The sequence below is a fragment of the Phacochoerus africanus genome, chromosome 3 (genome assembly GCF_016906955.1).
Source record: "Phacochoerus africanus isolate WHEZ1 chromosome 3, ROS_Pafr_v1, whole genome shotgun sequence".
In the NCBI taxonomy this organism is placed as follows: Eukaryota; Metazoa; Chordata; class Mammalia; order Artiodactyla; family Suidae; genus Phacochoerus; species Phacochoerus africanus.
The window spans coordinates 174,898,496-174,924,554 of NC_062546.1; the positions used below are offsets into that span (position 1 = coordinate 174,898,496).

Consider the following 26,059-nt stretch of genomic DNA (forward strand, 5'->3'; position numbering starts at 1 on the left):
GCAAAGAAAGCTTTCATGAATTAGTTCAGGTGAGTCTATATGAAATTCGGCAAATAAGTAGGCTGAATATAAATATGAAAAAAGCAACTTACATAAACAAATTTGCCATTATCAAAAAAGCCTATATACCTTTTTTTGTCTTTTTGCCTTTTCTAGGGGCCGCTCCTGCGGCATAAGGAGGTTCACAGGCTAGGGGTCCAATCGGAGCTGTAGCCACCGGCCTACACCAGAGCCACAGCAACACTGGATCCTCAACCCACTAAGCAAGGGCAGGGATCAAACAAACCTGCAACCTCATGGTTCCTAGTCGGATTCGTTAACCATGAGCCACGCTGGGAACTCCTACATATCTTTTTTTTTTAAAGCTTTTTTTTTTAGATTTTAGGATTTATGTACTGAAAAAAACAGAAGATAGTCAGTTCCAGGGGGCTTTTTTTATGAGGAAAAAAAAAAAAAGATACCACAGTCTTGCCTGTCACCCACTTCCAAGCAATTCTGTAAATCTAACCAGTTACATAAGATACTGAATGGTGATAGTCTGTCACATTTGTTGCTTTAAATTCCTAAATGGTCAATATCTAATATTCTCACTTCTGGGTAAGAGAAAAGGCACTTTGGTCCATCAATTCACCTACTTGCTCCTGGAGAATATTAACCAACTCTGATATTACGAAGACCTGCGTGTCATCAATGTCTTGAATGATGAATTTCAGGGCGCTGGACTCATCCAAGTACAGGAAAAACTGCTTCATGGCAGGGTCGCATTCTATAAGCACTCCTTTCAAGATGCTGACCATCTTTCCCCAGTCAGAAGGTGCAGATAACCTTTAAAATGCTTTCACCCACGGGTCCAGCAGCGCCTTGGTGTCACCTACAGAGTGCCAGATGCCTATGTATCTATACGTACGAGAATATTTTATAAGACACACGTGGGTAACATTGACATTTCACTCCGACATATTTTAGGTGGCACCATATCTATCGAGATTGATGATTTCCCCTTTCTAATTTCTTTACGCGTCTTTACTTTTCCTATTTGAATTGGCCAGAACTGCTGGAACAATGTTAATAATAACAACCACTGCTACTCCTGTTTGAAGTCAATGGCAGGAATAATGCTGCCTTCTCTATTATGTTGAGGAAGTATGAAGTAATTCCTACTTTACCAAGAGGGTTTTTTTTTTTAACAAAGAAACTCAGAATTGATGGCTAATTTTACCAAATTCTTTTTCAGCTTCTAGAGAAATGATCATTTTCTCTTTTGTATTTTTTAAAAACATGTACTATAACTATTTAATATTTCCTGATACTATACGCATCTTATAACACTGGGGTTAAAAACAACTTGGTCATTAATTGTTATTCTTCTAAGGTGTGGCTGAGTTACACTCACTCTTAGTTAGAATTTTTGTATTTTGAGAATGTCTAGAGTTTTGTGTGTGTGTGTGTATACTTTGTCAAAATTAGGTGTTAATACTTCAAAAAACAAGAAAATTTTTTGTCTTTTTCTATGTTCTTGAGCAAGTTAAAAAACATTGTAGTTATAACCTTCCTTATTAGAAGGTTGTCTAGGGAGTTCCGTTGTGGCACAGCATAATAGAATCTGACTAGGATCTATGAGGATGTGGGTTCGATCCCTGATCTCGCTCAGTGGGTCGGGGATCCAGCACTGCTGTGAGCTGTGCTATAGGCCAACGGCTACAGCTCTGATTCAACCCCTAGCTTGGGAACTTCCATATGTCACAAGTGCAGCCCTAAAAAGCAGAAAGAACCTCCATGCACCACGAGTGCAGCCCTAAAAAGCAAAACAAAAAAAGAGGGTTGCCTAGGCCTAGTAGTGCTTTTTTGTTTTCAAATTTATTTACATACAGTTTAGCAATACAACGTCTTACACTCAATTTCCTAAATGTCTATGATTCATTTTCATATTCTGATTATGTCCATAGACCTATGTGATATTCGTGCTTTTTCCCTTTGTTCATGATTTGGCTCAAAAGGAGTTATTTGTTAAGTATTTTTACCAATACCCCCCAAAAAACTAACAAACAAACAAAATCTCTTGGATTCATTAGCACCTCCATGTATGTTTTCTAATTCATCAATTTCTCGTTTTTATCTTTACTAATACCTTCTTTCTGCTTTATTTCCATTTATTTTATTATTTTTTAATTTGGGCTGATTTCTTTTTTTTCTTTTAGGGCCACACCCGCAGCATATGGAGGTTCTCGGGCTGGGGGTCTAATCAGAGACCCCTGTGCTGGCCTACACCACAGCCACAGCAACGCCAGATCTGAGCCGCGTCTGCAACCTACACCACAGCTCATGGCAACGCCGGATCCTTAACCCACTGAGCAAGGCAACCTCATGGTTCCTAGTGGGATTTGTTTCCACTGAGCCATGATGGGAACTCCTGTTGGGCTGAATTTTTATTGCCATTATTTCCTCGCTTAGTAATTTGTTTACATCTATGAATTTCTCTGAGTTTTGTTTTAATCATATCCCATAGGTACTAATACACAGAATTTTGATCATCAGTACTTTCTAGTCAATTTGGCTTTTATTTTTTAATTTCTCTGATTCAAGAGTTATTTAATTTTTTCAGATGGTAGAGTTTTATGCCTCCCTATACTTTAGTTCTTGTTAAGAATAAGGCACATACCGGAGTTCCTGTCGTGGCTCAGTGGTTAACGAATCTGACTAGGAACCATGAGGTTGTGGGTTCGATCCCTGGCCTTGCTCAGTGGGTTAAGGATCCAGTGTTGCCGTGAGCTGTGGTGTAGATTACAGACACGGCTCGGATCCCGAGTTGCTGGGGCTGTGACGTAGGCCGGTGGCTACAGCTCCTATTCGACCCCTAGCCTGGGAACCTCCAAATGCTTCGGGAGCAGCCCAAGAAATGGCAAAAAGACAAAAAGACAAAAAAAAAAAAAGAAGAAGAAGAAGAAGGCACATACCATACTGGTGTCTGAGCAATTTCCCGGGCCCAGCAAAGGGACCAAGCTTCTGGAGCCCTGAAGACAAGGGGTAACATCCCAGAGCATGTACTCATTTTCCACTCCACCTTCACGGCTGAGCAGCTGCCAAGAACAAAGGCCGCATCTCCTAATATCTAGCCAACAAATGCAGTATTGCCTCACAAACTGACTGCTTCTCTGAGATAGCCACAAGTGTATTTGGGGAGAAATTTTGAGAACAAGCCGAGAAGTGGCTATCCTCTGAGACCACAGAGATTCCCACAAAAGAATCTGGATGTCATGAAGGAGGCAATGGTTCAGGCAGAGGAAGCGGCTGCTGAGATTAACTAGGAAGCTGGGGAAATAGGAGACAAAATGCTTGAAGAAAAGGCTGGGTGCAATTGCCCTTGCATCTTCAGAGCACAGTAGCTGTGCAGAGAAGGAATGAGACAGGGAGAAAGGTGCTGAGAGCTTGCTGTGAGTCCAGAGAGCTGGCTGGAGCACACACTGTTCCCTGGGCAAGTGTGTTCTGTCCTTGGCTACCTCCCAGGAGTGTAAGACCCCAAAAGAGGGAGTTCCCACCATGGCACAGAGGAAGTGAATCCAACTAGGAACCATGAGGTTGCAGGTTTGATCCCTGGCCTCGCTCAGTGGCTTAAGGATCCAGTGTTGCCATGAGCTGCGGTGTAGGTCGCAGACATGGCTCGGATCCTGTGTTGCTGTGGCTGTGGCCGGCACCTGTAGCTACGATTGGACCCCTAGCCTGGGAACCTCCATATGCCTGGGTGAGGCCCTTAAAAAGGAGAAAAAAAAAAAAAAAAGACCTCAAAAGGAAAAAAAAAAAGCAAAAACCCCAGGAGCCCCCCCCCCCCAGAACATCCTAGAAGACCCACGTCTTTCTACAAACCTAAGAAAAAGAAACTTTTTCCAAGGAGAAGCTGGTTAGTAGTGAACTTGAAGAGACTGACAGCAGTAGAAGAAATCTTTCCCCAAAGAGGAACTAGTTAGTGACCCTGAAGAGTCAGGAAGCAAGACTGTCCCCAAGAAAAAGAGGAAATTCTCTTACAAGGAGGAGCCATTGAGCAGTGGACTGTTAGAATCTGCTGGAAGCAAGAACAGCAGATCTAAGAAAAGGTTTCAAAAGCTATCCAGGCAGAATAGAATGGACACTTCCCTGCTTATGCCCATGGAGTTATTTCTCAGGCCATCACCTATGTCCTAATAAAAACAAATTCACAAGGAAAAAAGGAGAAGAAGAACCTTGTCTGATGCTAATATCTGGACTCCAATTTTGAATTTGAATTTGCTTTAAGTTAGGTCTTTGCCCACCCTTTTACTCTCAAGTTTTGTCAAGCACTGTTTTAGATCACAGGTCAGCAAACTCTGTCACTTATAAAATAAATTGGTCCACTGCCTGTTTTTGTAAATAAGGTTTTACTGGAATACTGTCCTGTTCATTCATTTATATGTTGTCTATGACTGCTTTCATGCTGTAACAGAACTAAGTAGTTGTGACAGAGAGTCATAAAAAGCCTAAAATATTTACTAAAATATTATTTGCTGGTTCCTTTTGAGCTGCATCTCTAACAGGTTTCACTTTTTTGCTCCAATCTGAGTCATTTTCTTTTATAAATTAGTCAATCTGATTCATTTTATATTTACTCATGTAACAAATATTTCAACTTTTTTTTTTTTTTGGTCTTTTTGCTATTTCTTGGGCCGCTCTGAGGCATATGGAGGTTCCCAGGCCAGGGGTCCAATCGGAGCTGTAGCCACCGGCCTACGCCAGAGCCACAGCAACTCGGGATCCGAGCCGCGTCTGCAACCTACACCACAGCTCACGGCAACGCCGGATCGTTAACCCACTGAGCAAGAGCAGGGACCGAACCCACAACCTCATGGTTCCTAGTCAGATTCGTTAACCACCGAGCCACGACGGGTACTCCCACCTTAATTTTATTATCTCATTTTTTTTTGTATTGCTTTTAGCTTTCAATTCTATCTTACTATTATATATTTCATTATATAGCATGTTTTCTTAAGCATTCCCGCTATAGCATAGTGGGTTAAGAATCTCACTGCAACAGCATGGGTCACTGCACAGGTTCCATCCTGGCCTGGAGCAGTGGGTTAAAGGATCCTGCATTGCCAAAGCTGTGGCATAGGTCACAGCTGTGGCTCAGATTCCATTCCTGGCTTGGGAACTTACATATGCTGTAGGTGCAGCCAAAAAAAAAAAAAAAAACCCAAGCACATGTTTTTACTCCAAACTAAGAAAATTAGAGTATTTATAATGACTGTGATTGACCTCATGAGAAAATTTTCCATTTTGTAGCTACCTACTCATCTTCAACTATTTGTTCCTTAAATTACTGTTTTCACATTATCATTAATTTATGACATTTTAATGTTTACATTTCAAATTGTGCAATGCTACCACCAATCCTTTTTCTTTTTCTTTTTAAGGCAATACCTGAGGTATATCTTATTATCCAGGCCAGGGGTCCAATCAGAGCTGCAGCTGCAGCCTACACCACATCCACAGGAACACCAGATCTGAGCAGCATCTGCAACCTATGCTGAAGCCTACAACAATGTCAGGCTTAACCCACTAAGCCACAAGGGGAACTCCTCTATAAACAATACTTTTAACTTCAGTTTTCAATTCCACTGTTGATTCAATAGTTTATGATACAGTTACCTCCCTTCTCCACCTCCCCTCCAAAGGCTGACTTATAAAAAAATTAGCCATGGTTTTTCTGTTTAAAACACATGTCAATTGAGGACTTCCCTTTGTGGCTCAGGGGAAAGGAATCTGACTAGTATCCATGAGGACACAGGTTCAATCCCTGGCCTTGCTCAGTGGGTTAACGATCCAGCATTGCTGTGAGCTGTGGTGTAGTTGCAGACGAGGCTTGGATCCCGTACAGCTGTGGCTGTGGCATAGGCCAGCAGCTACAGATCTGATTTGACCCCTAGCCTGGGAACCCACATATGCCACAGGTGCTACAATAAAACAAAACAAAACAAAACAAAACAAAAGTCAATTGACAAAGAGTTCCCACCATAGCACAGTGGGTTAAAGATCCAGTGCTGTCTCTGTGGTGGCACAGGTTTGATCCCTGGCCTGGTGCACTGGGTTAAGGATCCAGCAAAGTCCCAGCTACCACCCAAATTCGATCCCTGGCCTGAGAACTTCCATATGCCATGGGTTGGCCAAAAAAATAAAATGTGTGTGTGTGTGTGTGTGTGTGTGTGTGTGTGTGTCAACTGATAATAAACTAGAGCTTGCCTGGATGTAAAATTCTTGGGTCGTATGTCTTTTGGTCTACTGATTTTGTACAATTTTTTTTCCAAGACTTCTAGAATGAAAAAGCCTAAGGCCAGGCTCTTTTATAGGTCCGATTTTTTCACCCAATTTTGACCTAATAATAAAAGTCTTCATATTTAAAAACTAGAAACCATCCTAGAAATTCAAGTCTTTTATTGCAGAAAACCCTTCCTTAGCTTTTTTTTTTTTTTTTTTAGGGCTGCATCCTTGGCATATGGAGGTTCCCAGGCTAGGGGTCAAATTGGAGCTGCAGCCTGCCAGCCTCCACCACAGCCACAGCCCAACTCATGATCCGAGCCGCCTCTGAGACCTACACCACAGCTCACGGCAACACTGGATCCTTAACCCACTGAGCGAGGACAGGGATCGAACCCGCAACCTCATGGTTCCTAGTCAGATTCATTTCTGCTGTACCACAATGGGAATTCCTCTTCCTTAATATCTTAAGATGTTTTTCTACTCCATTTACTCTATTGCATTTTTCAGGGGTACCAATGATCAATATGCTAGATTTACTATCTTCCATATCTATCACTGTCTCTCTAGTCTTTCTTAAATTTTACTTTGTCCATTTTGGATTGCTCAAATCTCTCAAGCTTATCTCCATTATCCTCAGCTATAGTGAATATGTGCCATCTTGAAAGTGACCTTCACTTCTTTTTTCTTTTTTTTCCTTCTTTTTAGGGCCACACCTGAAACATATGGAAGCTCCCAGGTTAGGGATCAAATCCGAAATGGATTTTTTTTGGTCTTTTGCCTTTTCTAGGGCCACTCCCACGGCATATGGAGGTTCCCAGGCTAGGGGTCGAATCGGAGCTGTAGCCGCTGGCCTACTCCACGGCCATAGCAACTCGGGGTCTGAACTGTGTCTGTGACCTACATCACAGCTCACGGCAACGCCGGATCCTTAACCCACTGAGCAAGGCCAGGGATCGAACCCGCAACCTCATGGTTCCTAGTCGGATTCATTAACCACTGCGCCACGACGGGAACTCCCAATTTCTTGAGCTTTTTTATGTCATCTTTAAATTCCTGTTTCAGAGGAGCCATGTCTCACCCTTAACTCCACACGCTACCTTCCACTATAAGGAACTGTTTATTTATAATTTTTACTTTCTCTGCTCTTTCTGAAAATGATCATCTCCAACACTCCTCCTTTGAGGCTTGACTCAATGCTGGACTAGTCTCCCCACCTCACAATGACCCACATGGCATAGATTTTTAGGGGATGATCATTTAGGCTTTATTTCTCTCCAGTTGACCAACAGCAGTAGCTGTACAACTGCATGCTGCCAGTTTCTCCCCTCGTCTCAACTTCTCGCAAAACAGTATGACTACGCAGTTTGCTATTCAACCCCACCTCTCTTGCCACTCAGGGGGCACAATGTACGTGCCAACCTTGGCACTCCTAATGTGGGGATCACTGGTTTTGTCCCCATCGTGTCAACTACCTGGGAGAAGGCTGCCCCCTGACTGTGCTGAAGTTCTACAGAGGAAATCATCCTTTCTTGCCCTGGTTCGATTTTTTTTTTTTTTTTTTTTTGGTCATGCCCACAGCATGTGGAAGTTTCTAGGCCAGGGATCAAACCTGCACCACAGCTGTGATAAGGCTGAGTCCTTAACCCACTGTGCCACAAGGGAACTCCATGTCCCATTCAATTACCACATTTAAATAGCATTAATTCATACATTCTATTTTTTTTCTTTCTAGGCCCATTACCTGCAGCATATGGAAGTTCCCAGGCTAGAGGTCAAATGAGAACTGCACCTAAGGCCTTTACCACAGCCACAGCAACACCAGATCCGAGCCACATCTGTGACCTACACCACACCTCAGGCAATGCCAGAGCCCTAACCCACTGAGCTAAGCCAAGGATCGAACCCACATCTTCATGGACACTTGTTGGGTTCTTAACCTGCTGAGGCACAAAGGGAGCTCCCATATATTCTGGTTATAAGATTTTGTTAATCGTCAAAGATTGAGCTTCTCTTCTGTAACTCATTCTTTTTATTCTTTTTAGTTGGTTTAGCGAGAACAGAGATGTCAGTATCCTTCCATCATTAACAGAAATATCTTTATCTTTAATAAAGATATATTAAATATCTTTAATATAGAAAAATATACCAAAATAAAATCAAAATCATAAATTTATTATCTAGTTTTTCAACAAACTTGTCCTTATATAAACATTTGCTGTTTTTTTCATTTTAAAGAATCAACCTGAGGAGTTCCCGTCGTGGCGCAGTGGTTAACAAATCCAACTAGGAACCATAAAGTTGCGGGTTCGACCCCTGGCCCTGTTCAGTGGGTTAAGGATCCAGTGTTGCCGTGAGCTGTGGTGTAGGTTGCAGACACAGCACGGATCCGGCATTGCTGTGGCTGTGGTGTAGGCCAGCGGCTACAGCTACGATTCGACCCCTAGCCTGGGAACTTCCACATGCCGTGGGAGCAGCCCTAGAAAAGGCAAAAAGACAAAAGACTCAACCTGCTATTAAGGAAGTTACTAAGCTTGATTCAGTTTATCTCCACTATGAGATTCTAGCTTTAATGGCAAGTATTTATATATTAAACACTATGACAAGTCCATCATTTCCCAAGAAGCTGTGTAGGATATAGTAGGAAACAATGTAATTTTTGCTCATAGAAGATTATAATCTCTGCAATGAGATGTATTTAAAAAAAAGGAAGTGAATTACTGACAGACTTCACTCAGCTCTGAGCACCACAGGCTCCTCTGGTCTCACCAAGCTAAGAATACATTATCTATCCAACTGCCCTCTTTCAGCATTTGCCACAAGGTACCAAAGCGCTCCCTAATCACCTCTATGCCATTATAAAGGGTACTTAATTGCAACACCTTATAAAAAACTTCTCTTCAATCTTAAATTTTTTTACATCTACTTATGATTATTTTTTTTCTAGTTCTTTGATTTTTAATGTTATGAAGCCCTACTCAATGCCAACTTTGTATTATTCTTTCCACCTTCTTTTTGAACAACCACTTACCTGTTCTCCACTTTCAAACCCGTCTTTTAAAAGCCCAATTTAATCTTTTTACTTATATTTTCAATTTCCTGATGTATTCAGACTCACTTTATATACCATAAAAGGAAAAACTGTTGGGATAAATGGCCCTCTGCTATGAAATCTAACTTCCTTCTAAATGAGTATAATTTAATATCAAAATCATTTTGTCTATAAACTGGAAACAAGTGTTCATCTGATTTTTTCTACATTAGAGGTTTTTTCTTTTTTTCTTTTTTTCGCTGTGCCCACAGAATGTGGACATCCCCGGGCCAGGGATTGAACCCATGCCATAGCAGCAATCCAGGCCACCTCAATGACAACACTGGATCCTTAAGCCACTGGGCTACAAGGGATTTCCAAAGTTTTTTTCTTTTTAATTAAAAAAGAAATCATGGAGTTCCCGTCATAGTGCAGGGGTTAACGAATCCGACTAGGAACCATGAGGTTGTAGGTTCGATCCCTGGCCTTGCTCAGTGGGTTAAGGATCTGGCATTGCCATGAGCTGTGGTGTAGGTCGCAAATGCGGCTCGGATCCTGAGTTGCTGTGGCTGTGGTGTAGGCCGGCAGCTACAGCTCCAATTTGACCCCTAGCCTGGGAACCTCCATATGCCGCAGGTGCGGCCCTAGAAATAGAGAGGAAAAAAAAAAAAAAAAGAAAGAAAAAATGACCAAAGCACTAAGGTAGATCTCAGGAAAAAACAAAAAGAACCCTACTATGTTTTCATTCCTTACATCGAGTCTTCCACCACCGAAGCTCTCTACCCCTACTCCACCAAAAGCCAAGTTCACATGGCCTTCACTCTTTGCATTGTAAGATATAATTGAGAGAGGAAACATACACTATATAAAGCCCACATGATCATAATCAAATGTACTACAGACCCTAAGATTTAAATACTACCCCATTGTCTAATCCATGAAGAACTACACCTAAGCTTCATCTTTTACTACATGACTATCACTTAAAAAAGAAATCCAAACTAGGCTAAATTTACCACAGGCATAGCAGATACTCTTCAACTGTGGAAATAGCCTACTTAGGATTGGAATACAAACACATCTATGCTCCCTTACAGAAGAGAATTAAGGCAATTAAGCACTTTAAAGCAGCACTAGGATACCCTTATTAATTATTACCCCCCAAAAAAGCAAAATAACAATTACTGAAAACAGACTCACAGAAAGAATATGCTCAGCAAGCATATCCATATACTGGAATTCAGGGGTACGAAATATGGGTAGGTGGTTTTTTTTCTCTTCAGGGCTGCACCTGCGGCATATGCAAGTTCCCAGGCCAGGGGCCAATCAGAGCTGCAGCAATGCCAGATCTGAGCTGCATCTGCGACCTACACCACAGGTGACCTACACCACAGCTCACAACATCACTGCATCCTTAACCCACTGAACAAGGCCAGGGATCAAATCCACATCTTCACAGATACTAGCCAGATTTGTAACCTGTTAAGCCACAACGGGAACTCCAGGAGGTATGGGTAGGTGTAAAATCGTAAAAACAAAAAAAAAAGGTGTTTCCGTTGTGGCTCAGAGGTTAATGAATCCAACTAGTATCCAGAAGGACTCGGGTTCCATCCCTGGCCTTGCTTAGTGGGTTAAGGATCCAGCTGTGGTGTAGATTGAAGACACGGCCTGGTTCCTGGGACCCTCCATACGCCAAGGGTACAGTCCTAAAAAGAAAAAAAAAAATCCTCTTTGATATTATATGTTGAATTTAATTGAAAAATAAAACAGGAGTTCCCACTGTAGCACAGTGGGTTTAGAATCCAACTGCAGCAGTTCAGGTGCTGTGGAGTTACAGGTTCGATCCCAGCTAGGCACAGTGGGTTAGGCTGGACACAGTGGTTAAAGGATCCAGCGTTGCTGCAGCTGCAGCTCAGACTCAGCCTCTGGCCTGGGAACTTTCATATGTCTCAGGTGTGACCATTTAAAGAAAAAAAAAAAAAAAAAAAAAGGATGAGTTCCAGTTGTGGCACAGCCAAAATGAATCCAACTAGGAACCATAAGGTTGCAGGTTCGATCCCTGGCCTTGATCAGTGGGTTAAAGATCCAGTGTTGCCATGAGCTGTGGTGTAGGTCACAGACAGGGCTCAGATCTGGCTTTGCTGTAGCTGTGGTGTAGGCTGGCAAGGATAGCTCCAATTCAACCACTAGCCTGGGAACCTCCATATGTCGCAAGTGTGGCCCTAAAAAACAAAAAAGCAAAAAAAAATGTAAAACAAAAAAAAAGAAAGAAAGAAAATCAAACAATTCCTTTCCATAGTTTCTTTCTTCCTGCAAATATGAAAGAATAAGACAACAGCAGGGAGAAAAGTAAGGATAAGCTTTCAGCAAAAGCTACATACAGTCCTTCTGGTTTTCCAATAGCAACCATAAACCAAAAATATGAACATTATTCTCTTTGGGACTGCTGCTGTCTCACCTCTGTGTGTAATCTCTGTATGTCATTACTGTTCTTTTGAGTCTCATGTTTCAGGAGCATGTTCATTTCACCGCCACAGCATTCTCCCCTAATTGCCATCTGTAATTGTATACCTACCCCCTTTTAGGAGCCTAGTCCTACAACATAACCTTACAATTTTTTCTTCTTTCATTTTTTTGGTGGGGGGGGTAATACCATTCCATTTTTATTTATTTATTTACTTATTTAATTTATTTATTTGTCTTTTTGCCTTTGCTAGGGCCACTCCCTCAGCATATGGAGGTTCCCAGGGCTAGGGGTCTAATCGGAACTGTAGCTGTCAGCCTACACCAGAGCCACAGCAACTCGGGATCTAAGACCTACACCACAGCCCATGGTAACGCCGGATCCTTAACCCGCTGAGCGAGGCCAGGGATCGAACCCGCAACCTTATGGTTCCTAGTCAGATTCATTAACCACTGCGCCACGACGGGAACTCCCCTAATATATTTAATACAAACAAATATTTACTCATCCCAGATAATATATTGTAAAGTCTTAAAAAATGTGTCCTCCCTCCACCATTTTAAGCTTTTTTTTTGGAATGAGTTTTGTTTTTTGGCTTCAGCATGCCTGCAGCAGGATCTGATGCCGATCTTAATGCAGGATCTCAGTTCCCAGACGAGGGATCAAATCCAGGCTTCAGTGGTGACAGCGCCAAATCCTAACCACGAGACCACCAGGGAACTCTCCTGAAATGAGTTTTAAATCAACTTCATGAGCATAAAAATCTGATACTAAAAGATGAATGTATTGATATTTTTTTAAATCCCACATCAATGTGAAAAGTAGTAAGATTAGCTCAGAAATGATGAAAATCTATCAACTGATGATTCAAAGAGAAAGGTCAGTGAGAAAATTTGCCTATCGCCCCAAAATATAAACAATACCCAACATAAAATTCAAACTAGAATATTTAAAAATAAATCAAAAGCTTATCGAATGCCTATTATGTGCCAAATACTGTGCTCAAACAGTATTGTACAAATACGTTTGCATTATAAATTGTAATTAAAATGGCCTTTATGCTAGTTGAGTTCCTTACCTAATTTATTAAAAGGAAAGGATAGCTCATCCAGTCACTGGCTTTAGTGGGTTTCAAAGACTGGTCAAATCTGGTTCTGCTAATAACTAGGTGTTTGACCTTGGGCAAGTTATTTAGTTTTCTCAACTGCAAAGAGAGGATTATAATAGTATCTACCTCATTGAGTCACTTAGGAGAATTAAATTAGGTATTTCATGTGCATGGTACTCTGCACATAGTAATCACTTAATGTTAACTACTATTAGAGCACTAAGTAGTAGTTTATTGGTATTATCATTTTAATCAAAGATCTGCAGGGCTGAAATGCAGTCTCCAGCTGCTGGTGGTTTTCTGAATGGTACTATGTAATTCTCCATTAAATCAGGCCCTCCCATCTTCTTGGGGGTAAGGGTAACAAAATCCACTGAGAACTGTTTCCTACAATGCATAATAAAAATCATATTTCCTACACTCTACATACTGGTCTTCTTGGGATGGAAAATATTAACCATGAGCAGTGTTTGGGTCACAGCGTTTATTAGTTCCAGTTAATAACCCTTTAAAACAAATGCTTTCTGAGGTCCTATCCATGACACAGTCACTCTTAATTAGAAACCCTATAGTGCAGGACAAGAAGAAGAAAAATTAAATTGTAGCTGTAGTCCTCAAAGTTCTTCTATACTAAGAATCTGAAACTAATGGCCTCTCAGTTGCTAAATTCCAGGTACACTTTTCCATGCTTATCTTACTTGACCTCTCCGCAGCCTTTGACACTGCTGACTACTTTCTCTTTCTTAAAAAAATCTCTTTGTGGCTGCTCAGCCAGTGGCCTCCTTTCTCTTAGCCTCCACACTTATATGTCAATTTCCCCAAGATTCTTTTAATCTTATTTTATAGGGATGCAAGATGAAATGCCTCCACAGGCTGCAGGGGTGGGTCAAGGGCAGACTTTGCTCGTCTAAAGGGCAGACTCAAACCAGTTCCAACAAGTCATTGCGATTAGGGGGTAAAAAAATGCAGATCTAAGGTTTCCGGATCTTCCAATTTTTCAAAAGAAAATAAAAATCCAAATTTTCCCACAAAATCTTTTTCAGGTCAGCAGCTCATTTAAACTGTTAAAATACAAGGTGTGACCTTGGGCCAGTTATTTCATAAAGCTGTTTCCTCATCTGTGAAGTGTCTGTGACAAAGTCACACACACACAGAATGAGTGTCAAACCAAACATTTTTATAGGCTTTCATTTTATCTACCCCAAACCAGAAGTTATTATCCCAGGTTTCAAGCCAAATATATACAATTGTGAATATGCATAAATGCACTTTTCTGGAGAAGAGTCCAGAAAGTTCATCAGATTGCCCAAAAAAGGCTAAGAACCACCGACTAAGCCAAACTTTTCTACTTCTACAGCTTCAGCTGTCCATCTACAGAAGTATGGTTTCCCACACCTACATCCGGTCAATCTCTGCAGGCCACTTTACCTCTATAACCCGTCTCTCCACTGACTTCTCTCCATCTCCACTGCCAGGTTAGTTCAAACCTTCACTCTCTTCTCAGCAGCTGTCTCACTGGCCCTCCTTTGTTCCACTTTCTGTACGATTCAAATCCTCTAAAATGCAAACAATTTATCTGGCCAAAGGCCTTCACAAATGGAAACGGCATCCAAACCCCTTTGCCTACATCCAAACTCCTTAGGACCTGGCCAGGCTGGCCCCTCCCTTGCCCACTATTTATTCCCACTCCCCCGGCTCCTCCAATTTGCAATACAGATTACTCCTTTGTCCTGAGGCCTTTATTCGTACTTGCAGGTCCCACCTCCTGGAATGCCTTTCTAACTCCTCCCATTCACTTAGGGTAGAAATCCCCCCCCCCAAAAAAAAATCCTTACTGCTTGCCCCTAGGCCAGAATAAGTAGGTTTCCTTCCTCCGGGCTAATCTATCCCCCATCATTCAATGTTGTAAATGTCAGCATTATTTTTCTTCTCCACTAGACTGAAAACTCCTCAAGGGCAGAGAATGAGTCTTTTATTACAGGCCTGTAGCTACCACTAAAGAAGTTTAATGAAGGAAACAGCACTGGCTTCAGCAAATCCCATCATCAACTCAGATAAACATCCCACCCTCCCAAGGTGAGCCTACAAGCCACAGACTATTCGGCCCTTCAAAGCCAGGCAACACAGATACCTGCAGGCAGATTACTACTGCAAGTGTTTAAAAAGGGGCTAGAAGTAAACCCACCTTTGCCCATGACTTTACATGTGCCGCCTCAAGAGTTCAACAGCAGAGACTAGGCTAAACATCAAGCTGCTGAAACTTTGTGAATATCCTGATTTTTTATTGGCACAAATACCCTTATTTGTCCGATGGAAGAAATTATATTGCATCTGTACCCAAATACTAGTATTACTGAGTCAAGCATTCACACTGAAATAATTCACATCAAGAATATTACAATTTTTTAAAGGAAAATAGTATATAAAGGTCATGCACCAGGCACCACGCTAAAGGCTTTCTGTGCAATTCCTCGTTTGATCATCTCAGCAACCCTATTAAGAAGGTGTTATTATCACCCCCTTTCACAGATGAACGAGACTCAATGGGATAAGGTAATTTATCCAAGTCACATAGGTAGGATTGAAGGTTAACCTGACTCCTCAGCCCAAGCTTTTAACCAATACAAAACCATTTAACATTGTTAAATGTATGATCCTAGGATTATGTGGTATATACACGCATACAGTGACAAAATAGAAAGAGAAAACACAACTAAATGTTAACAATGATTATCTTTTTTTTCTTTCTTTTTTTTTTTTTTTTTGGTCTTTTCACCTTTTCTAGGGCCGCTCCCAAGGCATATGGAGGTTCCCAGGCTAGGGGTCGAATGGAGCTGTAGCCGGCGGCCTACACCAGAGCCACAGCAACATGGGATCGGAGCCTCATCTGTGACCTACACCACAGCTCACGGCAACGCCAGATCCTTAACCCACTGAGCAAGTGCAGGGATCGAACCTGCAACCTCATGGTCCCTTGTCGGATTCGTTAACCACAGCGCCACTATGGGAACTCCAAAAATGCTTATCTCTTGAATGGGATGAATATGGGCACATATTACCTTTAGTAAGGAAAAAAAAAAGCAAACAAACAATAGAAACAGTATTTAGATGCTGCTAATAGAAAAGTAAGGTGGGCTAGGGGAATCTAGACCAAGCACATGGGCTAACTCATCTAATCTTTACCTCAGAAAAATCTTACTTCCATTTTTACCGAGGAACCCGCCCAGTGGAAGAACTGGGATCAGAACCCAAGGCCCAGTCTAAATGTGGCTGAGTGCAGGATACCCTGGTACAAATAAAATGCAACCAAAACGCTCTTAAAAAACAAGTCAAATCTGGGAAAGAATCAAAACCAAGTAGCCTGGCATCTTAAATGCAAGGTGGGAAGAAATAAAAGAGGCCTAAGGTTTGCACTTTAAGCTGATCAAGAGTATCTTTGCAAGTGTTCCCCTAAATCCAGAAGCACAGTCTAAAACCAGCCACTACAGTCTGGGTTCTGAGACAACTGTTACCAGATGGGAGTGGGAAGGAGACTCCACTTCAGTTTGTTTTGCAAAGCACAGAGTTTCATTAGCATTAGTTAAAAGGACTTAGATGGGAGACCATTGTAGAAGCAGCAGAGTATCTGCTTTGAGAACAATTTGCTGCCTCCAACCCAGTCTTCACCTATTCATCCACTGTTTACAAGTTACCACTACGACGTGTGGTCTGAGAATACTGCTAACTGTACTCAGATATAAACGACCTCTCATTTTCCATATCTACCGTTCCAAACCTGGACAGTGAGAGCTGCAAGCCCTGGGGGGGGGGGGGGGGGGGGCACCTCCCATAAGAATGAATGGATCAGCATTTTTTTTTTTAATACCATGTTTAACTTTGGGTGTTCTGACTTAGAAATTTTTAAACCCATCTAAACTATAACTTCATTTCTCTAAAAACAGCACTGACATGATGTGCTGAGAAAAATGCTTGGGGTAGGGTATACAAATTTCCTTAATACAACCTTTCAGAGGAAAGAAAACTTGATTACTTCAAATATATACATTAATCATCTACTTTTGAAACTAAATGTTTAATAGCAAAAAAGCACATTACCTTAGCAATTTAAAATTAAGTCAATATTTGCCCTGAAAGCCTTTTTAGTTTCAAATACAATGTAACTGTTTAGATGATCAAATGCACCATTCCTTCAAGAATAAAGTGGCCCATGGGTGATTAGATTAGGAAAGTGGGGGAGGGGGGTTTGTACAGAACTTTGGGATTTGTACATACATAGTTTTTGAAAGCTTAGCAATGTGAAACTGACCGTATTAGCTTAAAAATATCAAATTATGAGGCAAAAAACTTTTTAAAAATTTATAAATCCTAAGAGACTCATAGAGTGATTTCGTCTATCCAATATGCTCTAAAAATAAAGGCAAGCTGTAACAGAAATAACAATTTTGGGTACACCAGTATATGAATACACCCAAATCAATAAGCAATTTCAATTAATCAATAATGTTAAACCACCATTAAATGTAATTTGCATTGCTGTATGAAACCCATACAATCTCAAATATCACGCTTTTCTTAAGTAAAATGCTAAATGGCTGGGTAGCTGTCACTGTGGAGAAACAGAAGGAGTTTTATTTTAGGCAGACAAAAGGAAAACACAACACTTAATAAGGATTACAGAAGGAATCTTGCTTCCACACCAACAGAAGTGAGCACTGACCAAGTCATGGGTTACCCATGGCTCTGCAAGTGCCAGCTTCTCCCTGGGAAATAGTGCTCTGGGGGCTGAGTGGTCAGAATGTGGAACACCTTTACCAGCGAACTCCAGGCTGCACCAGGCAGGACCCACATACCCACACACAAGCTCCTGCCCTAGGTCCGCTAAAAAGCGCAGGGAAGAAAAGAACAAATGAAAGAGTCAAAGTAACCTCTGCAAACCTGCCCAGGCTGGGGGCTGGGAGTAGGGGGCAGGGCACATTAACATCTCGACTTCCACACTAAAGAACCCCAGGAGGTTAAGTGTATAGCCACAGGAAACATCCCATCCCCGAAAAGCAGGAAATCTAGATGTGGAAATTTCAGCTTTCGACATTTTTTTTTTTAACTTTCAAAACTCATGCCACCAAAATATAGCTAAATCCGTTTAAACATAGAGGAAAAAAAACAAAAACCATACCCAAACCACACTGTGTCAGCTATGTTCAGTTCCCCGAGGGCTCTTCCACAGACCCTTCTGAGCTGTGGCAATAACAAGTTTCCTTAAAATCCCCATTTTTTCTATTTCGAGGGTCGAAACATAACAGTATTGCAAAAATCCAAATAGTTATTATCAGAATAAATAAACGACTCATCTTTAAACTGTAGACCTCGTTTCAGGAGCTGCCCTGCCCACCTCCTCTCCTCCCCCATTCTTACTGCTTCCCAGCAGGGTCCGTCCTGACAGCCAGGGTCTCCCCTTTTGGCTCCTGTCCCGTGTTTGTTTTCCCGGACAGTGACCAAATAGCACAGGAAACTCCTCCATCTGGGGGCTGCTTCAGCCCCCTCTCACTGACAGTCTCTTCGCCGCTCCCTACATCTTTCCCCCCGCAGGGCTGTCCAAAAAAGGGGGCCCAAGACCCAAAGGATTCCGGGATGAAAGAAGGGTGGGTGCGAAATCTGAAATTAACACCCCCCGCTTTCCCGGGTAAGGGCTGAAAAAGCGATTAGGAAAGCCTGCCCGGTAGAAATACCACCTGAATTTACCTCCTCCCTTCCCACTGCAAAAAGCCCAGTCACTAACTAATAGACTAAGACAAATCCCTGGAAAACTTTTGCAAACGGGCAGAGAGGGCCCTCTCCCCAGCCGGGGGGCTCCCGGGGACCGGGCTGGAGTTCGCAGCCCTGGAAGGGCTCGCCGGGGGAGCGGGGTGGGGCGCGGGCGAGGGGTGCAGGGGCGGAGTACCTTCCACGGACAGGAACTGGCAAAGAGTTTCAAAATAGCCGAGTGCTCTCCCCCACGCCCTCGGGGGTCGCGAGCGCTAGGACCCGGGCTCCCCGAAAGGAGGCCAGCCCCCAATTCGGGCCTAAAAGGAAACTTTCCGGGCCGCGGCTGCACCTGACTCCTCACCGCCCCTCCACCCCACCCCACGCCCGCCAGGCCGCCCGCCCCGCCCCGGCCTGGCCGCCCGGAGCGCGGAGGAGGGAGAGAAATAAATTCAACTATTACCGGAATCGGGGGTGGGGGGCGTCGGCGAGAGACCCGGGGGAGGGGGCGACTGAGCGCCCATTCCCCACTCCTAGGCCCTGACGCCCCTGTCCCGGCCGCCCGGGCCTGCCGCCCCGCGGGGGAGCCTCCCGGGGGCCCGCGCAGGCTTCGGCCCAGCAGCGCCGCTGTCCCGCCCGGAGGCCCCGGGGGAGCCGAAGGGCGCGGGGAGGCCCGGGTTGCGGGGGCAGGGCGCGGCCCCCGAGAGGCCCGCCGGCCCGAGGCCTAGCCGGCGCCCCCCCCTCGCCCCACACCCCCATCCCGGCCCGCGCAGGCCGCGCCGTTCGCCCCGCTCCGGTCCCAGCTGGACCCCCGCCCGGCCGCCGGCCGTCGCTGCCCGTGGACGCCCCCCAGGTCCCCGGGCCCTGAGCCCCCGCCACCCCGGCGCTGGCCCCTCTCACCCTTTCATTCTCTGCCCGGGGCCTGGCGCGGGCCGGCGAATCCCCGGCCTCACGTAAGCGCGCTCGCCGCCCGCCCTGCCAGCGCGGCCCAGCCCGCCGCCCTACGGGAGCCCGGGGATGTGGGCCGGGCCTGGGGCCGCCTCTGCTTACCTTTCAGCTGCTTTTTTTTTTTTTTCTCCTTCCCCCCTTTTCCCTCGGCTGGGCTGACAGATCAGAGTGAGAGGCGCTGGCAATGGACTAGGAAGCTCGGCTGCCGCTGCTACTGCTCCCCCCTGGGCTCCGGCGAGAGCCTTTCCCTGTCAAGCAAGAGGGGTGAGGATCATATTTTTATTTTGGAAACTAAAAAGTGCTCCCAGGGTCGGTGATTATTAAGGGGAAATCCCTGAATATACTCTCCAGCCAAGAAGGCAGGGCTGCCGGGGCTGCACAAGAAGAGGCAGCAGCCTCCTACAGCACCACTACAGGCACTGCGAGGACATAACACCAGAGAGCAGCTCCTCTGCCCTCCGAAACGACAACTTTCCTACCATCTTGGAGGCAGAGGAAAGGGGGGGCCGGGGGGAAAAGTGCACCCGCTCCCGATAAAGTACAAATTTCTACCTCTCATCTCTGGAAAAAGGTCCACACCGGCCGTCTACAACCGGCGCCTGGGGGAAAAAAGCGGGCAAGAAACTGGGGGTGCTTGAGAAACGTTTGCATTTGCACCAGGGGGAAAAATGTTTCTGCATCTTCAGATGGAAAGAAATCTTTACAAGACACAGGTTTTCCGGTGATTATTATTTTCTATTTTCTATTTAATTTTTTCCATGTTAGTGACAGTGGGATATGACATTTTTTTTTCAGGCTGATAATGATTTTTTTTTTCATTACAGATCTAAGTTCTGGGTCTGGTGGTCAGTTTATAAATTTGGACTTTAAGAGACTTTATAGCCACTTTATCTTTGTCTTCTTATACATTTGTGTATAGAAAATATTTATGTCTCCTTATATTATATATAAGAATTTGTGTTATATAGCCTTCTCCAAACTGAGATTGCTGGAAGACAATTGTAAAGGGATGTCTTTTGTCTCCTTTTCTCAAAGCAATGTAAATAAAACCTATTGACAATCCAGAAAGGCAAGATAGAGCAGTTTATTTTTCACAGTGCAAATTAAGGCAGAGATCACTGGGGGGTTAAATACAACTTAAGTGTAACTGACCACGTTTCTGGAAAAAATCCTAATGCTGTTATGTTCTGCCCATGAAGAAAGGTTACTGTAAAACTGGAAATAGATTTTAAAGACAGCATTAGATTTTCTTAAAGAAAAATTGCTTATTTAGAATTATACCAGGCATTTAATTTTTTTTTTTATTTTGTTCCTTTAAGGTTCAGATCTTTGGTGCATTACACATACTGCTGTCCACTTTTTGAGAAATATGTCAATTTTTGTTACAGTTGACATGTTCAGAACTTCCAGTGTGCTGTCAAACTGTATAAAATACTTTTAATATTTTGCAATGAATGTCATGGATCTATTTTTTTTTTTTTTAAATGAGCAAAGCTTTGTAGACAGATGGGATCAAAGTTACCCAATGCTGAGGTAACCCAGAGGTAAGAGAGAATAGGATGCTGCCCACTTGCAACAATTCCCATAAAACTCTTATTGGAGGAGAATAAATTTCAGAGATATTTTGCTATTTTCATAAAGAAAGAGAAGAGTACTAGAAAATGAACAAAAGGTTTTTTGTATGTTCTACAGGGAAAGATGAATTGATTCTTGTACTAAAAGTTATTTTTCTGACCCATGTTGGCTAACATAGGAGGAATGAATTTGTAATATTAGTGTCTTGAATCAGTTGAATATTTAATTTTCATTTAAAATTTATTACAAAGCATTTAGAAATAACTGCTGACTCATTTAAAAAAAATGCTTATTTTTTCAGCATCCAAATTTAGAAATTCCCGTAGTTAAAGTGAGTTCAGATAATGCGTATAACAGATTTTTATTAAATTCATGCCGACCCCAATCTTTATCATTTAATTTTGAATACAGTACCTGAATAGTCCTGATTTTCTTTCCCTTACAACTTTCTGAAATCAGTCACCTTGATCATGACAAGGAAATCCGTTCCCTCGATGAAGAAATTTAGTAGACTTGAAAAACATGTTTTGAACAACCTGTTCCTTGTATGTGATGTGACTTTATAGATATGCTTTGAATTTTTCAAGAAATTAAGATGTATTTGCTTTAAGCTGACTGCACCTTTTTATGCAATCCCTCTTGTGACCAGCAAGCTTGTTTGTATGATGTCTGTCTGGGGAGAGGGATATGGTGCATAATCTTAGCATTTCAATGTCTTTCCCTTATGAAGCTTGACTTTTACTGGGCTGTAATCCACGATGTTTATCCATCAGCTGAGCTAGGTAGCCCAGACTTGGGGAGTTACAACCCAAATCAGAAAGGAATCCTGCTATGGTTGCAATATTGGTGAATTTTATTGGTCAGTGTTTATTTCGATTGACAATTGAACTCATTTCAGGTGTTAAGTCTCTAATTCCTAGAAACTACAGGTGCTAACAAAACTGACATCATTAACCTTAAATAACCCTATTTTGGCCAATAAAATTCCCAATGCTCAAATTTGGCCAAGACTGAGCACCTAATACATCTCGGTAACCTTGCTAGACACTTTCACGTATGTGCTCTCCTTTGACTCCCTCAAGAGCCCCCAAAACTGTTATTTTTCTTTCCTTCCTTGTTCCCTCTTTCCCCTTTTTTCCTCTCTTAAAAACAGTTGGGGGAGTTCCCGTCATGGCTCAGCGGAAACGAATCTGACTAGTATCCATGAAGACGAAGGTTCGATCCCGGGCCTGGCTCAGTGGGTTAAGGATCCAGCGTTGCCATGAGCTGTGGTGTAGGTAGCAATGTGGGTTCCACATTGCTGTGGTATGGGCCATCGGCTACAGCTCAGATTCCACCCCTAGCTTGGGAATGTCCGTCCGTATGCCACTGGTGCGGCCCTAAAAAGACCAAGGGAAAAAAAAAAAAAAAAAAAGCAGTTGGGATAATTGTCTTCACTTTCAAGGAGTGCAGAGCTTCTTGGCCCTAAAGCTTCCCAATATGATTCCAAATCCTTTGGCTCTATAGTTTATGAAGTGGCTAGCTTAGCTTTATACTGTCTGTCTGGAAATGTTAAGTTCCTGCCATTTACTCTTTGCCAGAAACAAACTTTGAGTAGCCAGCAGTTGGCACCCCCTTCGTTCATTAGTGGTAACCCGTGGCTTGTTTCACCTTGGGAACTCCCTTACTCTCTCCGTTGTTTTGAGGAATGCAAATATATATGTATATAGTTATATTTTTTTGTCCATTGAAATGGACTGCAATTAAGAGAGATTTCCTTCCTGATCCTGAAAATGAGCAGTATGTGTAAAGCACTAGCATAATTAGAAATGTCACTTATTGTTGTAAAATTGTCGTATTTTCTAAAAGATTTAGTCAATGGATGAAGTGACTTCCAGGCATAAATCCCAGAGTTTTACCTATGTGATGCTTAAAGCAGTACTGTCTTTTATTTATTCTGTTATTACGCCTTTATTTCTCAAGTCGCTTGTTTGGTCTTTAGTTGAAATAGGATACACTTGCTTAATATTTTTACTCTTATTAGAAGCTTTAATCAATCTGTCTTTTGGTATTAATGATTTTAATTTTGTAAAAATTAGCCACCTCATGTGAACACTTAATATTTTTATTAAGAAAATAACACCTATATCCTTAAAAGAGCTCATTCACAGGTTGTGTGGATTTAAAGTGAAAGATTTATGCGTGTTTACTATACTAGATATCTTTAAGCAATGCCTTTATTGCCAGATGTTTTGCTGACAGAATCACCAAGTATTGGAGTTCCTGTGTGGCGCAGCAGCAGAAACGAATCCAACTAGGAACCATGAGGTTGTAGGTTCGATCCCTGGCCTTGCTCGAGTGTGTTAAGGATCTTAAGGATCCATTGTTGCCATGAGCTGTGGTGTAGGTCGCAGACAGGGCTCGGATCTGGCGTTGCTGTGGCTGTGGCGTAGGCTGGCGGTTACTGCTCCGATTCAGCCCCTAGCCTGGGAAACTCCATGTGCCTCAGGTGTGGCCCTAAAGAGACAAAAAAATAAAATAAAGAATCACCAAGTATTTAAAAGACACCGACAGGCGTTCAGTATCCATAAGGATGCAGGTTCAGTCCCTAGCCTTCGCTTGGTGGGTTAAGGATCCTACGTTGTCACAAGCTGCAGTGTATGAAGATGGCAGATGAGGCTCAGATCTGGTGTTCCCCATGGCTGTGCAGAGGCAGGCAGCTGCAGTTCCAGCTTAACCCCTAGCCTGGGAACTTCCATATGCCGCGGCTGTGGCCCTAAAAAGACAATAAATAAAAAAATAAATAGACACTGACAGCAGACATGGTTATACAAATTTAGTGGAGGATTTTGGGGAGGAGTAGGTGTGTGAATATAAACCTTCCCTAATCACAGAAATGTTTTTTTCTAAGTCATACCAAGAGGTCCCCAGTAGTTTAAAAAACTCCCAAGGAGCTGAAAAGAAGCAGGGTGTGTACAGAGCCTAAAAATTTTCAAAATCATACTATTATGGTCGTAAATGTAAATTTATTAATTTATTTATTTGCTTTTATTTATTTAATTTTATTTTCCCACTGTACAGCAAGGGGATCAAGTTATCCTTACATGTATACATTACAATTACATTTTTTCCCCCACCCTTTGTTCTGTTGCAACATGAGTATCTAGACAAAGTTCTCAATGCTACTCAGTAAATTTATTTTTTACTTTTTTTTGCTTTTTAGGGCCACAGCCACAGCATATGGAAGTTCCCAGGCTAGGGGTCAAAGCTGAGCTACAGCTGCTGGCCACAGCCACAGCAATGCAGGATCCGAGCCGCATCTGTGACCTACATCGAAGCTCACAGCAACAATGGATCTTTAACCCGATGATGGGGGCCAAGGATCGAACCTGCATCCCGTGGATACGGGTTCATTTCTGCTGTGCCACAATGGGAACTCCTATAAATTTTTTTCACTTTAAGCATTTCTGTTTGGGAAACACTTATTGGCAATGTTTCTATCTAAAACAAAGATTTTGGTTAGTATTGCCCTGAAGAAAATGTATCTGAGACAAGCTTTGTATTTGGGAGACATCCACATCATAGCCTTAGGTTATTCAAATATGAAGTTTCTGTAATATAGATTCAACTATAGTCAAAACATTATCAGGTAGGAGTTCCCTGGTTCAGCAGGTTAAGGATCCATGGTTGTCAGTGCTTTGACTCTGGTTACTGCTGTGGCACAGGCTTCACCCAGGCCTGGGAACTTCCGCATGCTGTGGGCATGGCCAAAAAATAAATAAGTTAAAAAAAGGAAAAGAATGATCAGGTAATCTCCAAGTTCTAACATCTACCCAGGGGCACTGAGATCTGGGAACTACTACCTAATGCCAAGCCAGAAACCAAGAAGGTTTTGGGGTTTTTTTCATTCCCATAAGGGATAAAAGATATCCTCTGGGAACCAGATGGTTAGTGGAGGTGGCAGGGACAAGACGTGTCCCTTGTGCCATTTCACTGCCTTCTTGTCCTGCTGCTGGCAGAGAATGTGAGCTTGCCTGGGCTATCAGCATTCTTGGGCTATTCTATTGACTCCTGTCGTTAGGCTACGGAGAACAACTCTCCTTACTAATGATGTTTACTAATGATTAGTAAAAAGAAACACCCCAAAACAGTATTAAAGATTGGATTTGGGGAGTTCCCGTAGTGGCGCAGCACGAATCCAACTAGGAAGTATGAGGCTGCAGGTTCGATCCCTGGCCCGGCTCAGTGGGTTGAGGAACCTGTGTTGCTGTGGCTGTGGTGTAGGCCAGCAGCTACAGCTCCGATTAAACCCCTAGCTTGGGAACCTCCATATGCCGCGGGTTAGGCCCCAAAAAGCAAAAAAAAAAAAAAAAAAAAATTGGATTTGGGTAGAATTACAAGTGATAGTCAACCTTTCCTGTAATTAGTAATGAGAAAACTGTGTCCCAAAAGTGGTGGTTAGCTAAAACATTGTAGTAAGAAGAGAAAGAGTCCTTGGAGTAAGATCGACACAAAGGTGACAGTGTTCGTTTCTGCTACATTCCTGGTTAAGCTTTTGCAGACCCACTGGGAACTTAACCACTATCTCCATGGGAAAATAAACCCCAGGCTCCAAATAGCTAATTTACAGCGATCCTCTGGAACACAGCCCATTAATAAGTTTGGACTTCCTGTACTATAATATCTTGGCCATATATCTGTTACAGGCTTACTGGAATTCAATGGTAAGGGTGGGGGAAAAGGGGAAAATCCTCTCCCTCAATTAAAATAACGAATAACTATTAACACAATTTAAACTGCTTGATTTAAATTCAAGGAAGGAAGATTATCAAATATATAAAATGGTAAGGCCAGTTGTAGTACACCAGGAAGGAGAAAAAGACCTCAGTCAATAATTAAAAATTGGGAGTTCCCGTTGTGGCTCAGTGGTTAACAAATCCGACTAGGAACCATG

The 26,059-nt window shown here is 42.8% G+C and overlaps 3 protein-coding genes across 6 annotated transcripts in view; 1 reads left to right on the top strand and 2 right to left on the bottom strand.

Annotated features, from left to right (window-relative positions):
• The window catches only part of INO80D (INO80 complex subunit D), a 66,951-nt gene extending 47,166 nt beyond the window's left edge, over positions 1-19,785 (bottom strand). Inside the window, exon 1 of one of the 4 annotated variants that reach the window (XM_047773306.1) lies at positions 19,654-19,785. The gene's annotated coding sequence lies outside the window, so the exon portion shown is untranslated. Of the gene's footprint in view, positions 1-18,802; positions 19,047-19,653 lie in introns of those variants that run through there. The other 3 variants (XM_047773308.1, XM_047773309.1, XM_047773307.1) reach the window with 3 other exon arrangements.
• LOC125123474 (general transcription factor IIH subunit 5-like) lies at positions 412-1,693 on the bottom strand. The gene has a single exon (XM_047773310.1). It carries the CDS (start codon positions 795-797, stop codon positions 588-590), a length of 210 nt encoding a protein of 69 aa, XP_047629266.1. The 5' UTR covers positions 798-1,693; the 3' UTR covers positions 412-587.
• On the top strand, positions 10,548-21,006 carry LOC125121978 (basic proline-rich protein-like). Its single transcript, XM_047770249.1, has 5 exons — positions 10,548-10,551; positions 18,451-18,503; positions 19,141-19,556; positions 19,714-20,272; positions 20,376-21,006. Exons 1-4 carry the CDS (start codon positions 10,548-10,550, stop codon positions 19,721-19,723), a joined length of 483 nt encoding a protein of 160 aa, XP_047626205.1. The 3' UTR covers positions 19,724-20,272; positions 20,376-21,006.
• The last annotated feature ends 5,053 nt before the right edge of the window (positions 21,007-26,059 follow it).